This window comes from Callospermophilus lateralis, unplaced genomic scaffold (genome assembly GCF_048772815.1).
Source record: "Callospermophilus lateralis isolate mCalLat2 unplaced genomic scaffold, mCalLat2.hap1 Scaffold_127, whole genome shotgun sequence".
NCBI classification, from domain to species: domain Eukaryota; kingdom Metazoa; phylum Chordata; class Mammalia; order Rodentia; family Sciuridae; genus Callospermophilus; species Callospermophilus lateralis.
In genome coordinates this window covers 782,837-800,096 of record NW_027512450.1, presented here as the reverse complement: position 1 = coordinate 800,096, position 17,260 = coordinate 782,837, and the positions used below count along the sequence as shown (strand labels likewise).

Sequence of the window (17,260 nt, the reverse complement as noted above, 5' to 3'; positions counted from 1 at the left end):
GTTAAAATCAAACTCGGAATTTAAAGTGGATAAATGTACAGAGCTGAGGTTATTCCCAATTTTTGTTATAAAAGGGGTCTTAATAAAATTAAATAATGTCCAGTTCAGTAACCATGAGTATCCTCTTATGATTTTCACATGGTTTGGCTGAATGACATTTATAAGGAGTGACATGGTACCTTGCAACCATAACTAGAAGAAATGAGCAGATATTTTTTGCTAATAACTCCCCTTGAATCCATGCAGATGATTCTAGCCATTGAAGGACAACACTTGTTCCAAGAAGAGTATTAATGCTATCCATCTAAAAGTAAACAATGGTATTAGACTGCACCAGCCTTCATGAGGATACATGGAGCTAGGGGTGTGGCTCAGTGGTAGAGTGCTTTCCTAGAACTTGTGAGACACTGAGTTCGATTCTCAACACCACATGAAAAATTAAATAAAGATATCATATCCATCTACAGCTAAAAATATTTTTTTAAAAAAGTAAACAAGTGACTGGGCACGGTGGCACATGCCTGCACACCTGTAATCCCAGTGGCTTGGGAGGCTGAGGCAGGAGGATCTCAAGTTCAAAGGCAGCCTCAGCAACTTAACAAGGTACTAAGCAACTCAGTGAAAACACTGTTTCTAAAATACAAAAATACAAAAAGAGCTGGGAATGAAGATCAGTGGTTAAGCACCTCCGAGTTCAATCCCTGGTATGGCTCCCCCCACCAAAAAATAAAATAAAATAAAATAAACAGGTACTTAGAAATTTATGCTAATAAGTATAAATCACTTTCACGTAAATCAAGATTCAAACTTTACCCTAGTTCATATAATTATGAATTGTGGTAACATAAATATCAGCAGGATAAAATCAAACTTAGTAAAGCCAGTTTGATCCCTAAAATGACTTCTATATTATTCATATAATTATTTAATATATTCATTGTACAGGTTAATAGGCACTGAAAAATACAAAATGAAATAAAACTGCTATCAAACTTTGCAAACTTTCTTCCCGTTATCTTTTTAATGAGGGGTTTGCATTTATATGGCTCATACAAATTTTGAAGGCACCCATTTGTTTATTATCTGAATTCCTTTCCAGTAACTGACCTTTCTAGTTAAATTTTTTTTTTCTGCAAGTCAAGGAAATAAGTCAATAAGTGGAATTTGGGAAAAATGAAAGAGGAGGTCAGTGGCCTTGTCTAGGTTCCTTTGCCACAAAACTGAAGGGTGGTTGGAATGTTATTCATATATCTAAACAATGTTTTCATTCACATGAAAATCATTTACTTATTGATTTGTCAACTCTCCAGTTACAAAAATTGATATCTAAACTCCCCTGACAGAATACAGAACAAATCTTGGAAGACCTCAGAGGGCTTCTGGCATCCCTGCAACAGTGCTAACACCCAGGTCCTCAAACCCCAGCAAGGGCAGGGGCTCCTGAGCTCCAGGTGGTATTTAAAGACATAGTCTCAACAAGAAATGAGGAGAAACAATTTTACCAGCCATAAAATTCATATCAGTAACACAGTTATACTGGAAACATGTAACATTAATACAGGATAAGGAGGATACATGTTTAAAAAAACTGTTGAAGGCGGCATTAGAGGCTATTTCTGATATTTTTTTTAAAATTATGGGGAATACCCCTATTATTATTCAGTTGGAGAGCAACACCCAGCAACTGGAAGAACTTGAGGAGCACCATCTTTAGCACTTATGAACTATGGGGACCATCCTCTGCCAAGGCACAGGTCCAGGGCTCGCTCAACGCCTGCTATCTAATCCTCTCCCACCTTCCCATTCTCTTCTTTCCCTGATAATACAGGTATTATCTGTATTAAGTGGCCCAAATTCCTTCCAAAAGAAAAGTGAACTGACAATCTTAAGTGATACTGAAGAGGTTAAAGGATAAAGGCTTAAGAACCATTTTCAAGTGTATCTGCAAGTCTGAAAACCCAATTAAAACCACTGCTAGAGTTGGGCTTTTTTGTATTTATCTATCTATTTATCTATTTTTTGAGCAGAGCTACCAGGGATTGAACCCAGAGGCACTTTACCACTGAGCTTCATCCACCTCCCTTTTTATTTTTTGAGATAGTCTTGCTAAGTTGCTGAGATTCACCTCAAACTTGTGATCCTCCTGCCTCAGCCTCCCAAGTTGCTGGAATTGGCATGAACCACTCTGCCTGCCTTGGAATTGGAATCTTAAGTGTTCTACAAAGGTCCATGTGTTAAAGACTCCATCCCCCAGGTGGTGCTGGTGGAACTTTAACAGGTGTGGCCCAGTGAGTGTTCCTTGGGGCACTGAGGACAGGCCTTAGGAGGGAATAGTGGAACTCTCACTCTTTTCTCTCTTGCTTCCTGAACACACGGTGAATGCAGCCATCATGTGCAGACATAGGTCCAGAGCAATGGGACCAACTGATCACAGTTGAAAACTGTGAAAATAAACCATTTCTCTTTATTAGCTGATGATCTCAGGCACTTGTTATAGTAATGGAAGTTGACTGACACAACTACTAACATAGCTTTTAAAAGAAAGAAAAGGATATCCTGATATTACTGCTGTGAGTGAGAATACGGAAGTTTCCATTTCCTTACCTGTTCACTATTCTTCAGAGAAACAATGAAGCTATTGTGGAGAGTTTCCAGGTGGGCAAGCGATTTCTCCAAATGATTCAAAGCATCCACGTATGTAACCTTAGAATCACTAGCTTCTTCAATGTTTTCTTCTGCATTTCTTTTCCTTGGCTTCTCAATAAAATGTTTGACTATTTTAATGGCCTTTCTAGTCATCTCTTCACGTGCTTCCACAGATAGCTTTGGGAAAAAAAAAAGGCCTTAAACAACAGTGAGACAAACCATCTTGATTATTATAATATATGGCATATTCAATAAGGCATTAGTAAGGTAGTGAAAATCAAAGTAAAATTTTAATATTAACAATTTAGCCAATGAATAGGATTTTCACTAGTTTTTCTTTTGTAGAAGAAAACAAAAACAGTGAGGTATCATTTGTACTATTAAATTAGAACTATAAGTTTCAAAATGATAATAATCAATTAGGCAATGCTGAGATAGAAAAATCAATATTCATACTATCAATTACAGAGCAAAAATGAGTCATTTCTACAAACCAAATTTCTAGTTCTAGTCATTTATTATGAGGAAATAATTCAAAAGAAATATAAGCATGAAGATTTTTAACTAGAACAAGTCTCTAAAAAGAAAACTTCAAAAGCAATCTAATTGACAAGAGAAATGATGACTAGTTTATGACAAATTACTGGTTAGCATATTATGCAGTCATTAAAACTGAAATTAGAAAAAGAGGATAGCTATTTTGAAAAATGCTTATCATAAAATGTTAAATTTTAGAGATCAGAATATTAAAAACTCTATACCAAGTGTACATTAAAATATAAATGATATCTGTATAGGATATATTTTTTGAATACAAAATATATGCACACATAAAAATAGATATACTCTTTTGCCTATAAATATACATATACATGTACATGTGTATATATGTGTGCATATATATTTATATATACATATATACACACACATATGTATATTAATAAACACCAAAAAAAAAAAAAAAACAGTGACAATGAAGGTACTGGAATTATGAACAATTTTTTTCTTCTCCAGTTTCCAAGTATTCTGTAACAATTCATTTATTCACTGACATGTGTCAGGCTGTGTTTGGTAATGCAGGGGTTATATTTTTCTAATAATATTAAAAATATTAAGCTTATCCTCACGAATATAAAGTCTAAACTTTACCCATTTTGATGGGGAAACTAGATACCTCTGAGCAATTCTTGGTGCCCTCTGAAGCCCTAATTGGTGTTATTTTGAATTGTGGATTCTGGCTTTCTGTCAACTACTCAAGCCCATTTTTAGTATATCCTTAAAAGGATGTGTTTGTGTTTATTAAAAAAAAAAGATAAAATTCCTAAGACAAAAATCTCAATTTTCCCTATTATTTCTCCACACCCCTCCCCAACCAGTACTGCTCTTCCACTATACCACTGAGCTATATCCCCAGCCCTTTGAATTTTATTTTTGAGACAGGGTCTTGCTAAGTTGCTGAGGCCAGCCTTGAACCTGCAATCCTCCTGCCTCAGTTCCCGAGTTGCTAAGATTTCAGGTGTGCACCAGTGCCCCCAGCTTCCCTATTATTTCTTAATGTCAGTCACTGTACATCTCTGGTTATTCTGAAAAGTAGGAATATTCTTAAATAGAAGTCATCAATGGCCACACTAGGAGGTATACCTCCACTAACCCTCCATTTCTTATCTGCTACTTCCAAGTCACTCTACACAGAATCATTAGCTTCAAATAGTGAAAGCTGACATTTTCTTAATCCCACATAAATATTCATAAAAGGTACCTTTAGGAAAGTACTACTTCCATTAAATTGTAACTTTTTATTCCCCCTGCTCTGCAAAGGCAGCTTCATGACAAGTTCTATAGCCTCCCCCTTCTCAGACTTCTGCCTCTAAGCACCTATGGCATAAAAATAATCAGAAGTCACCAATGCTGGAATGAATGAATTACATTCTTCTCCCTTTCCCTCAACAAACAGTGAACTCCTCCCTGTAGTTTAGAAGTACAAGATACTAGAAAGTATGTTTAGCTCAAGGGACTCCCTTTCTTCCACCATGTGCATGGAGAGATTAAGATCAGGAGAGTTACGTGAAAAGAGTAAAAACTAGTACCCAGAGCATATGGTTACCCAGAGGATGCTAACTACCACTGTCCCTCACACAGTTGCCTCTTCGTCACCTGTTCATCCAGGCAGGCTCTGCCAGAGTATGTTGCTTAAATGCTGAATAAGAATCAATATTGTACAGTGAGTCTTTCTATTATATTTGTTTGTCCCAAGAAATAAAATTTAGACAATGATTATTTTAATATATCAGTTTGCAAATACTCTTCCTGCCCTATTATGCACTGTGGAAGAGAATAAATTGATAAGACAGTAAGGAAAGGCAGGTGATTCACAGGAACAGGAAGTTAGGTTCCAGAAGAAACAATGGGTCCCTAAGCCCTTAGGTCCAGATGCAATCTTTGCTGTCCAAGGCTTAACTTGCCATTGCCAACCAACCCTGGAATGAATGCACGGCAAGCAGGAAGCACACTAAACTCAAAGCCTGTGCCTAGCACTGACTCCCAGCATGACTGAAGCACTTTGAGCCTTAGTTGCCTTCATTTACAAAATATGAAAAAATGTCATCTACTGTCTGATGTCATTTCTTAAAAATGAGATAATACATAAAACGATCACTATAAAACCTTCCTCATAGCAAGTACTCAATAAATGGAAGGTGAATTTTAATTTGACCAACTGATAAAATATACAGGCCAACTTCTTGTTGGTTTTTCATCTAATAAATTGTCATGTAATTCTCTTTCAGAAGAACCTTTTTAAAAATCTCCTCAAATTTCTCAGCATAGAAGACAAGGATCTTCACAAACCAGCTCCAAGCCAACCCTCTGGCCTTATAATTGTAAGCCACAACCTAGGCCTCAGCCAGGCTTATCATTCCCAGTTGTCATTACACATCTGTCGTCTCAATAAAATGCTGGCTTCCCTCGTCTTAGCATGGACGATCCCTAGCCATGTTTCAATACTTTGCAAACATAAAGGGTCAACTCCAACTCATGAGCCCCTACAGCAAATCCATTGGCAAGTCATCTGCTCTATGTGCATGACCCACTCTGTCCCCTGCACCTGGGGCCTGGCTCCTTAGCACTGCGGAATCTGGAGCTCACATTAACACTTCTGTCATGAAGCTTGATATGGATCATGAGAGGCTAAGTAACTGTTTTCAGGAGTTAAAACTGACCTCAATATCACAGAGGCATAAGAAAAGGCATTTTTCCTATTTTAAGTGATCCTTCCAGATAACTCAATAACCTGATGCTTGATATAAATAAATACAGCCTAACTTTGGTGAGATAGCCAGGAACTCCAAGCAGCAGAATGCTAGTATGAAAAAGATGGAAGAGCTTTTCTTTCACTAGGCATCTGACTTCAAGTTTTTCACCACTTCATAAAAAACAGGTCCACTGCTAAAAGACTCCAGAGTGTGGTTAAGAATTATAATTTTAACACTGAATTTATGTCTAGCTGATTTACTTTATTTAAAATGTTCCATGATGAGTGGAGCAGAAAAAAAAAGAAATGATTAAAGAAATGTTTCAGAGTAAGAAATAGCAATTTCTTTTTTATACCAGGTGGCCATGCAGTACTTTATTCTTAACATTCTTTTTGAAAACCATAGCATTAACATGTCAGTCATATACATTACTATAATGTAGTAAATGAAGATGTTTTAAGCTGTTTTCTGCAGTAATAATTGTTATTAATGTAGATTTTGTGAAATTAAGATAAGCGGCTAAATTATTCCATCCCTCAATAAAGAGGTATTGACCATCTATTTCCCAGGCCCCCAGAAAATGGAGATAAAATCATGAGCCACGATCACCAAGATACTACAAATATTTGGGGCCAAGACAATGGAAGTGGAATAGCTGGGGTCAACTATGACATTAGCAAATCTTATTGGGGTCTAGCTTCAAAATACACCTACACTCTGGGCTGGGGATACAGCTCAGTTGGAGTTCTTGCCTCACATGCAGAAGGCCCTGGGTTCGATCCCCAGCACTCCACACACACACACCCCTAAACTCTAAGATTTCCAGCACTTCCCCTCTCAGCACTGTTCTCAGACACCATCACCCTTCACAGAGTGCTGCAATGGTTGCAAGGTGCCTCCCAATAAGACAGAGAAGACAAGCACCTCATCTACTCCACTGTATTTGTCAGTGTCCTTGCAGTCAGGCTAAGCCATGTTCCAGCTAATTAAATCTAAGTGGAAGCGACATGTGCTATTTCTGAGCCAAAGCAACAAAAAATTCACAAGGATCCCTATCCATTCTCCCTTCTTTCTCAACCACAGCAACTGGGAAGCGTGCAGGGCCCAGAGGCCAGCGGCAGCTAAAACAAATGCAGAGCCTCCACCACCCTGGATCATAAGTTATTTTTATGCCATAGGGTCTTTTACAGTCTTTTACTCAACTAGGAAAACAAAGGAATATTAACCTTCTGACTGTTGAGACACTACACATACCTAAGCCTATTCTGACATACACCATGTACTAAGGGTAAGGCAATATGTGGCTTTGGTTTTCAGATTAGATGTTGCAAAAATAGTTATCTGTTATGCTATAATGAACTATTTAATAAAACTATTGCCCATGGTAATGTCAGGTGCAGATCCCTAAGGAACTTGTGGCACCAGAGACTGGAAAATGGAACAATGATAATGTGTGTTGGATGTTACAGGATGCTGTGGTTAACTATCACAAGAAAGAAATGACATTGTTCAGACTGTGTGTAGGACTGAAATGGAACTGTGAAATAGCAGAAATTCAAGGGCTTATGGGGTTTTAAAAAAAAAAAAAGTAGTAAATCTAGACCCCAGTAGTAAAAGATTAGATTGAGAATCCAAAGATAACAAATGCCAGGTTAAACCTTTTGGAGATTAAAGTGCTTCAGGGGAAAGATAAACCAAGGGTGTGACATCTCGTAAATTTTTTTGAATTGTCCAAAATGACTCAGGGCAGAGATTCAATTAATGATGTGGTCTTCCACAGACACCTGACAGCTTTAAGATAGCTCCTTTTAAATTGAGAGACTATGTATAGGGTGATACACTAAAGATACATAGTATCTGAGAAAAATGTCTCAAAAACAAATAAGCAAATAAAAAGAGCCTGGAGATGTGGTTATGGACATGTGTTGGTAAAAGATATCAAATATGTAAGAATTCTACTAAATTTCTGAGATAGTGGTGCTGCTCAAGAAACCAGAAGCCTGGACTAAAGGTGACTGATTGTTTGAAACAACATTTGGGCCTTCAACACTCTTCAGGCAGCTTTCAAAGTGGGCTCAAGCCTGTAGCATCACTCCACATGTGGCTACAGAAGAAAGTAGAAGAGACTTCCCTGGCAGGTAAGCCTGAAGTCACGGGGCAAAGGTCAACAGTGAGGCTCCTGGAAAGCCCCACAGAGACCTAATGAATGAATATTACCTGCCTCAACAGGGATCCCCACAGCTGCAGAGCAGACAGTACTGTCAAGAATCTCCTGCATCCTCCCCTTCCAAGGTGTTTGACAGAGTTACCTGAGCCTGCTTCACCATATAAACTGTGTGTCCCGGTATAGAAAAGCAAAGCAATAGGTTTGCCTATCTAACCCACAAATTGGATCAGAGCTGGACCTGATGCACAGCCTACCCAGGATTAGGTTGGCTTGGAGTTCTATAATGACCCAGTGGGCCCTGGCAGAGGGTGGCATGTATTCTGTGGCAGGAAGGATGCTTGGTGGACCAAAGGGTAAGTTAGAGCTGACACATTCCACCTATACCCTCTACTTCTCAACCCCATGTCATTATGTGACAAAGATGGGCCCTATGTGACAAGATGGGCCCATGAAATGTGAGAGGAAAGTCATGGTTCACCCTGGGCTGGGGCAATCACAACCCATTTTCCAGTGCCCCCTCTTTTCATGAGGTGCCTAAGAGGACCCCAAGTGGCTCTGGACATGGAAGGAGAATTTTGTGGTGTTAGGTCTCGGTGATTACTGGGTCAGTTTGTTACTTCCAGCATTACCTAGTAGCAAAGATATTTTAAAACACAGATGGGATAATGCCACTCCACTGCTCAGATCTACTGACTATTGTCCAATTTACTAAAAATAAACCCCGTCTTCAAGGCCAAGACACTGGCCCCCTCTGTCCCTCGAAGCCCTGCACTTATTGTCCTCTACTTGAAATGCTCTTCTAGGCTCCACCTTAGGACTTGACATGAACCCCATCTTACCAGGGAGGCTTCCCTGGCAACCCTAATACCCAGGGCACTCTCCACCTTTTTCTCCTTACCCTCCTTTATATTTTTCTTCATAACTAACCTCCTGGGTTTCTATTTGTTTACGGCCTGCCACAGAAGCACTTCCAGAGTGTAGACTGTGGCTCAGACATAACACACACCCTTTGAACAGAGTGTTGAACTCAGTGAACCAAGAGTTTCAGAAAGACAACAGCCAAAGCACAGTTGCAGGAGTAGGAAGGTCACAAGAGCACTTTGTAGTTTACCTAGGGCAGGAGAGTAAGGGGCCTGAGGCAGGCTTCTTCACAGGCCACAGAGGGTCTTTGTTACATACTCTTTTGTTTATTTGGGTTTTGCCATCCTTTAAAAGGATATAAAAGCCAGTTGTAGCTAAGAGCTGTACAAAAGACAATGGGCTAAACTTAACCTGCAGGTCACAGTTTACTAACCTCTGGCTTATAATGCTAAAAAACTATAGTTGGGAAGACAAGGTGAGAATAAATTGTAAGTGAATGCTAGGTTAACTAGGGAATGTGATTTAGAAGCCACTGAGGGCAACTGTATATTAAGAAGAGTTTTACATGAAGATGGCCTATTAGAGCCAGATTTAAAACACACTAAGAAGATCCAATTTCTATTGGACAGCATTAACCAGAGGCTGCCTCTAGGACCCATGAACAAGAAGGAGGAAGCCCTTCTGACAGTGTGTACGTGCTGCAGAACTGACCGTGTGCTTGGCAAGGCTGTCTGAAGATCCAGAAGGGGATTATACACAGCAGGCAGATGACTCAAGAATCAACCATGCCCCCCCTCTAATTCTACTAACACCCCACTGAAATTTTGATTTCCATCTATCTAATTCTAATGACTGGTTGTAGCTTGAGAGGAAGAACAGCTGCTCTTCTCCCATCAAAATCCAAAGATATGATGGAAATATTTCTAACATGGAAATGGCACAAGCACAGAAGTCAGAGAGGAGCATGAAGCAGAGGTAGTGGACTTCTCTAGGCCATGAGGGACACAGCTGTCAAAAGCATCTGGATTTCAGTTGAGACATTCACTGAGGGCGGTTTTCACCTGAAAGAAATGTGGGCCTGACTGGAAAACTGTCTGAGGAAGTAGGATTCTCAATCGCTCTAGCATTCCACTCACGTGAGTTTGGGATAGACTAAGGATCCAAAGAACCCTTTCTGGGAGCCTTATTTTGCTTAGTTCCCGTCTCAGGGCTGATAATCTGCTTTATTTTCCAAACTGCAAAGATAAGGAGCTGATGGTGATACATCTTTTTCTAATATTCTTTGAGAATCTTTGAAAATGATGAAAACCTGTTGTGGGATTAAATTAAAACAAAGAGGAGCAGAAAATTCTGCTTAAAGAAACTGACTCCACCCAGACACCTAAACCAGACCTCTCTGGCTAAGATGGAACAGACACTAGGAAAATTAATCTATCAATTTCACTTTTGGTGAATTTATGGATTTCAGATTTTCATTTAATTGAACTTTAGCTGAAAGGGTAAGAGGATCTAATACTTAGGAAGTTAATTTCTCTGAGAATTTAATAAAAGGAATTGAAATTTGGGACATTTTAAAGTTGCTGACCTGAAGCATATTTTCTGCTCTCACTTATTAAGCTCATTGCATAACTTCTGGTGGGTTTTAATGATCAGTGCAGTCGGGCAAAATGTGAGATGGGAAATAGAGCTTCTGGAAGCACAGGCTAAACTGTCCACTACTGACCTCAGGAGGACACTCCAAAGACTAACAGGTACGGAGGACTTGTTGACGACATAGGACCTGCAGGGCCAGGTCCTCACAGATCCCAGCTGTCTTTCTCCCTGGCTGGTAAATGGTTTCATGATTAAGCTTAAACACTTACTATAACAAAAAGGTACTCCCTACTTCTCATGCTTGCACTACGAGGAGAAAATTTTTCACTCCAATCAGCAGAAAACTCTAGAAGGAAGGAAAGAAGGCATCTTTTTCCTTCACCACACTCTTCAGCACAAAATGAGAAATGGCTTAAAAGCTAAGTGGTGTGGGGCTGTACCCTCTCCACCCAGTCAGTCACTCTAGGCTTCCTGACAGTTACTTTCTGGAGCAGCTCCACATTGCCCAGTTCCACTAAGTGTAAACGTGCAGGGTCCAGTGGTTGCAGAGCAGGCCAATCTCCATTCCACCTCTTCCCAAAATATTATTTACTTATCATTGATTTTTTGTTTCTATCTTTCTTAAGTCTAAGAGTGGAAGTGAGGGAGGGAGGGGAGGAGCTGTGAGTAAGCATCACCCTCAAACTCAGAAAAGAGTCACCTCTCCTCGATTTGCTATCCTGACCACGAAATATCAAAAAGCACCCCTCGGGGCTGCCCACTTGCTGTGAGCCTCTTCCTGTCTTACACTTTGCCCTCTCATACAGATCTCCACTAATCTTGATTAATAGGAGAAGAGGTTGGGGAGGAGTTAAAAACTTAAAGGCTAAAATTTATAGAAAAAAATGCTGTGTACTGTGCAGTTCATAAAATTGAAAGGTGGTATCAATAAAGCATCCAGCAGGCATTCCATCTTACATTTTCAAATTATTTATAACACTTCTTACCTCTGGAAAGCTGCTTAGGAATTAATCTATTTTAAGAAATTGAAATTTTAAGACTACCTTTTATGTACTTGCCAGAACATATTCTTATTACATTATAAATATTTAGGAAGTTGGAATGATCTTTCATATAGTCACACTCATTGATGGTTGTGGTTTTGGGAAATGATAACCTGTGACACTTGTTCTCAAAGAGTGATCCACAAACTAAAAGAATCCCAAGACTCAAGGGATCTGCAAGTTAAACTTTATAACAGCACTAAGATATTACTGACCTCTTTCTACTGTGTTGACATTTGTACTGAGGGAAGAAAAGCACAGGTGGATGAAGCTGTGAGTATATAGCACAAATTAAACTATGCCATGAGTCACTGTATTTTTTATTGTCATTGTGACGGAAAGTTCCAGAAAAGAACAAATCATGATTAATGATTTCTTCTATGTGAAATAAGATCTATACATAGAGTACTTCATTATGTACTGAAGTAGCAGAAGAAAAATTAAAATTATGGGAGTTCTGAGCTGAAGTAGCTGTTTTTACACACAACACCATTTTTGCTTGAAAGAACAACCGACAGTATGATTATTTAAACTTGGATATTTGCAGACGTTTAAAAAATTTAGAAATGGAAGGATTCTCTCCAAAGTGAACAAAGCAAACCTGTCACTTCAAGGAAACCAGTGCACTATATTCATTGTCAATGATGAAATTTGAACTTTCAAGCATAAATTGGAAAATGTGTTTTTACTACTGTAGGCTTGACTATATCCCAAACAGATTTATCTGATGAGACCGGTGCTCATACTAAGGCATGTCATTTTTTTGAATATTATATAATGCCATGTATCAACATTTGAGTGATCTGCATAAACCAGTGAACCAATTATTTCCAAATGCCTAACGCAATTCTATTACAAAATAATGTCTGAGTAAGAGATTGATTCAAAATGCAATCTAGACTAATGGTTTTAATGTTAAAGGATACAAAAGGTTCAATATTTTTTTTTTTTAGATTCCACATTATAATGTTTAAGAATCTACCACTTGTTGAGTTTCAGTGTAGTATCAGAGTACATACCAAATTATAGGCTATTAAAATACCAATCTCATATCTGTGTAAAGCTGGATTTTCTTCATGTGCATCAACCAAAACAGGTAAATTACAGAAACAAATATGAACTATGTTATATTAAGCCAGATGTACAAATATAAAACCATTTTACCTTTTCATTGTCTTTTGTAGTTTCTGGAGACAGTGATTTGTCATTCAGATATGCCCAGGTGCCCATCAATAGATGAATGGCTAAACAAAATGTGGTATACATACACAATAGAGTTCTATTCAGACATTAAGAACAATGAAATTTTATCATTTGCTGCTAAATGGTTAGAACTAGAGAATATCCTGCTAAGTGAAACAAGCCAGACTCAAAGTCAAAGGTCAATTTTTTTTTCCTCTCACATGCACAAGCTAGAGAGAAAAAAGGAATAAAAAGGAGAAATCTTGTTAAAAAAAAAAAAGGGAGATCAAGAGAGTAAAAAGTAGAAGTGGGGGCCCAAGGCACTATTATTTATAACTGTAATAACTAAACAAAGTTTTAAAATATACTATTCACATCAATCTATAAGGGGTCTATTATTAGTCACATTAATTAATATTAAAACTTTGTTTTCAACTTCTAATATGATAAATACTGATAAATAGAACATTTATAAACCAGAGCTCCTTAGGGTTCTCAGTAATTTTTAAGACTATTAAAGTATCTTGAGTTCAGAAGTTTTGAGAATCTATGATATTAATTAAATGACTACTTCAAGAGTACCAGCTTCATACCATGCTAGGAAGTAGGGAATTGAAGATAAAAGGCATCATCCTTGCCCTCAAAAACATCTCTAAATTCAGCTCTGTCTCCCCATGTGTCACCTTCACAACTCTCGGTACATGATTATTATTATGATTATTATCCACGATGTTATGATTCAGCAAGGAGGTCCCACCAGATCTCAGCAAATGCTGACACCATACCCTTGGACTTCCTAGCCTTTAGAAAGGAAAAAGAAAACAGATAAATTATTTTCAAAACCAGCTAATTAATCTCAAAAGAAGAGAAGAGAGAGATGAAGTACAGAGTCAAGATAAATCACCTCAAGGACTAATTTTAAGATAAGGGAAAAAATTAACTTGGAGAATTGATATATGTAAAGATATACTGAGGCGAAGGTTGCACAGACCTAGAAAATGATGCAGCCAAACAGGAACTCTCCTTGGAAGAGGCTGAGATGACAAAAGTGTGGTCCTTTTTTTTTCTAGGGCCCCTTACTTAGCTAGTGCAGTAACAGCCACATGACTCAGCAATGTCTGCAGGTAAATGCAACTGAACAAAAGGGAGGCTCTGGAGCAATACCTGTGCAGTACTGTGATTTCATCTGGCAAAGAAAACCTGAGCTGCTATCTTAGCTGCGTCTCTAGTCTTGAGAACTTCTGATTCCCAACCCAGCTGGAAACAACTCTTGGTATGTGATTATTGTTCTTACAGAAACAGGATCAAAACTAAATAAGAGAAATGGATTCATTTGGAGACTGAAATATTCCTAAGAAAGGAGCAGCAGAACTTGAGAAGCTAGAGTTCTGGAAGAAGAAATCTGACAAAGACACAGATATGAAAAAGGATTGTACTCTTAAAACTGCAAGGCCAGTGTCTGAATACTTCCAGAACTTGCAAAAATGCTAAAGGAGTATGAACAGGTCATCACTGAAGATGGCACAGGACAGAAGACCAGGAAGAAAATAAACAGGATAACTTGGAATTAAAGAGCACCATAAAGCCCCAGGTCTGGTTGTAAGGCACTGTAATATGGGACAAAACTGATGGTTTCAAAATGCCAAAGCAGGAGAAAGACGATGGATTCCAAAGGTAAAGTCACAGAACAGAACAAACCAAAAAGCAAGAAGTAACCTAGTCTTCTGTATCTTTTCCTTTGGTATTTTGGAGGTGGAAAGAGGACCTGGTGGAGCAGGTAATATTCTATATTGACAACTCATCAACAGGTTATTGACTTGGGACACTCCCAGGTGACACCTGGTGATTTCATGACCCCTATTATATTGGTTTCTGAACCTTGAACTAGTATCACTGATGTAGGAATTCCTCATATTTTGAATTTTTCTGAGAAGAAACGTTTTGGGTGGCCTTGTGAATACTACTCTTGCTCTTTCTCACCAGGAACAATAAAAACAGTTCAGTAATTCCTGTGTGTCTGAATCTGATTTTATCCAACTTAACCATAGTAAAATAATGCTTCTGAGAAAAACTGAAGTGTTCACTAGGAATTACAAAATTATGTTTATTAAATGATGCTATAGTTTGGATCTTGAATGTTTCTCAAAGGCCCATATGCTTAAAGGCCTGGTCCCTGGCTTGGTGCTGCTGCAGGGGTAGAAATTTTAAGAGACTGGGCCAAGTAGGAGGTCTTTGGGTCACTGAGGGTCTGCCCTTGAAGGGGAAGAGTGACCCTGCTCTCCCCCACTCTTTTCCCCCTGATCATGAGATGAACAGGTTGTTCCACCTGCCATGAGTGATAAGCTGTCACCACTGCCCAGTTGATCATGCATTGCAATGTCCGAAACAAAATAAACCTTCTCTCTTTATAAATCTATATCTAAGGTATTTGTTATAGTAATGTGAGGATTTTTTATAGTAGTATGTCTAACATATTAGATACCCAGTAAAGATTAAATATGCTTCAGTTCTTGTCTTTTAAAGCATTCCAACCTCATGAAGAATGTCTCAATTATAACATTTTAAAAATTGTTTTACTATAGATTTTTTAAAATTTTATTTTAAGTTTCTTTCAAGCATGTTTTCCATTGCTTAATGTCTCTGATGGTAACTACTGAGGTATGGAACTTAACTAAACCTGAACTTCTTATGTTCAATCTGAAACTATATAAACTACGCTTGATTCATGCATCAGAAAATTATATGTCAATCCAGGTATGGTGGTGCATGCCTATAATCCCAGGTCTCAGAAGGCAGAATTGTAAGTTCAATGACAGTGTGGGCAATTTGTCTCAAAATGAGGGGCTGGGGTTGTAGCTCCTTCATAGAGTGCTTGCCTAGCATGTGTGAGGCACTGGGTTTAATTCTCAGTGCCATATAAAAATAAATAAAACAAAATAAAGGTCTGTTGACAATTAATATTAAAAAAAAGAGAAGTGTTGGGTATGTAGTTCAATGGTGAAGCACCCCTGAGTTTGATCCTCAATACCACAAACAAAAAAGGGCAGTTAAGTGTTTTAGCATTTGCCTAGCATATGCAAGGACCTGGGTTCGTTCCCTAGTAAACCCTCCCCAGTCCCCATGTCATGTATCATTCTAAGCAATTAGATAATACACTTTATCTCTATCTAAACATTTTTATATAGACCACTTAATCATTACGGTGAAAGACATATTTCTATTCTTAGTTAAAAGACAATATTAGCATAGCAGAGACTGAAGTTACAATGCAACCCCTTGAGAGAAGTAAACTTTAGGTCAAATCATGTTTTTGTTTTGTTTTGTTTTTTAACAAATTTTACTCTCCCCAATTTTTTATGCCAAGTTGTTGGAAGAACAAAGAGTTGCTTATTTCAAGAATTTGAACAGCTATAATATGAAAGATGCCCTTCTACTGTTTTCATAGCTTCAGAGGCAGAACCCCAAAGTGGGGACTACAAGGAGGAATAAGGGGAGAAAACAAGAAAGCAGCAAGGAAGGACAGACATTATCAATAGAACTGGTGTCCGAAGGCCAGAGGATTGATAGATACGAGGTTTCCAGCTATTTTTATGCTCCAGTTCAGGAGAGACAACATGTTCCCACCAGGAACAGTGGTTTACAACCACAGTGACTTGTGAGTGGTGCGAGCTAGAACGCGAGGCACCTGAGGGACCAGGGGTAAGGGGAGCAGGAAATGTCTATCCCATTCCTGGTTAAAAAGCACTGGGAAAGATACTAGAAAGCCTTTTTAAAATCCCATTGACACCAAAGGGCACTTAAAGAATTCCAGCAAACTTCTTGATAGATTTCATAAGTGACAGGAGTAATGTCCTGCCTATGGATGTGGCCACATTAGTAACCAAGAGTAAGTAGAAAACACAGGGCAGTGGTTACACAGATGTTTCCCATATCTAACCTCATCAGGTCTGAACCAAGCAATGCTGTTTAGACCTGCCTTTCATCTTCTGTCTTCTTAGACTTACCACCTACTAACTTGCTCTCTGTCCTTTCCATATCATTTCTTTAATGCCGAGTTGGATAAGCAATAGGAGAGCAACTCTAACCTGACCGGATCACATAAAACAATTTGGATTTGCAGCAAAAGACTTTAAACATTTGTGTCCTTTTCCCTTTTGCACATTCATCACCTCAAATGACGTGAAAATTATTCTCTTGCAACAAGACGTTAATCTTGCTTTGTGAGTACTGCCCCCAGAATTTCTAAGAATTCTGCTGATGTGAGTGTTAACTAAATGACTGTGACCAGGAGTGTGGGGAGCCCATCCTGCTGAATTACCTGGACTGGGCACTCAAAGTTTGGGTTATTCCCGACTTCCAATATCTGAACAATTGATTACTGCTTTTTTTTTTTTTTTCCTAATGTACTCTAGAATAAGCTTACTAGTTCTGAAAATTTGGTTCTCAATTAAATGTGGGTACACATTTGAAAACTGAACACTGTATGAATAGTACACACTTATTTTACATTTTTAACA

At 38.4% G+C, this 17,260-nt stretch overlaps 1 protein-coding gene across 1 annotated transcript in view; it reads right to left on the bottom strand.

Moving 5' to 3' along the window:
• LOC143387302 (NBAS subunit of NRZ tethering complex-like) overlaps nucleotides 1–17,260 on the bottom strand; it is a 254,702-nt gene that overhangs the window by 47,981 nt on the left and 189,461 nt on the right. Inside the window, 1 exon segment of the mRNA XM_077108062.1 lies at nucleotides 2,605–2,823. Within this exon segment, the coding sequence (XP_076964177.1) occupies nucleotides 2,605–2,823 (219 nt within the window).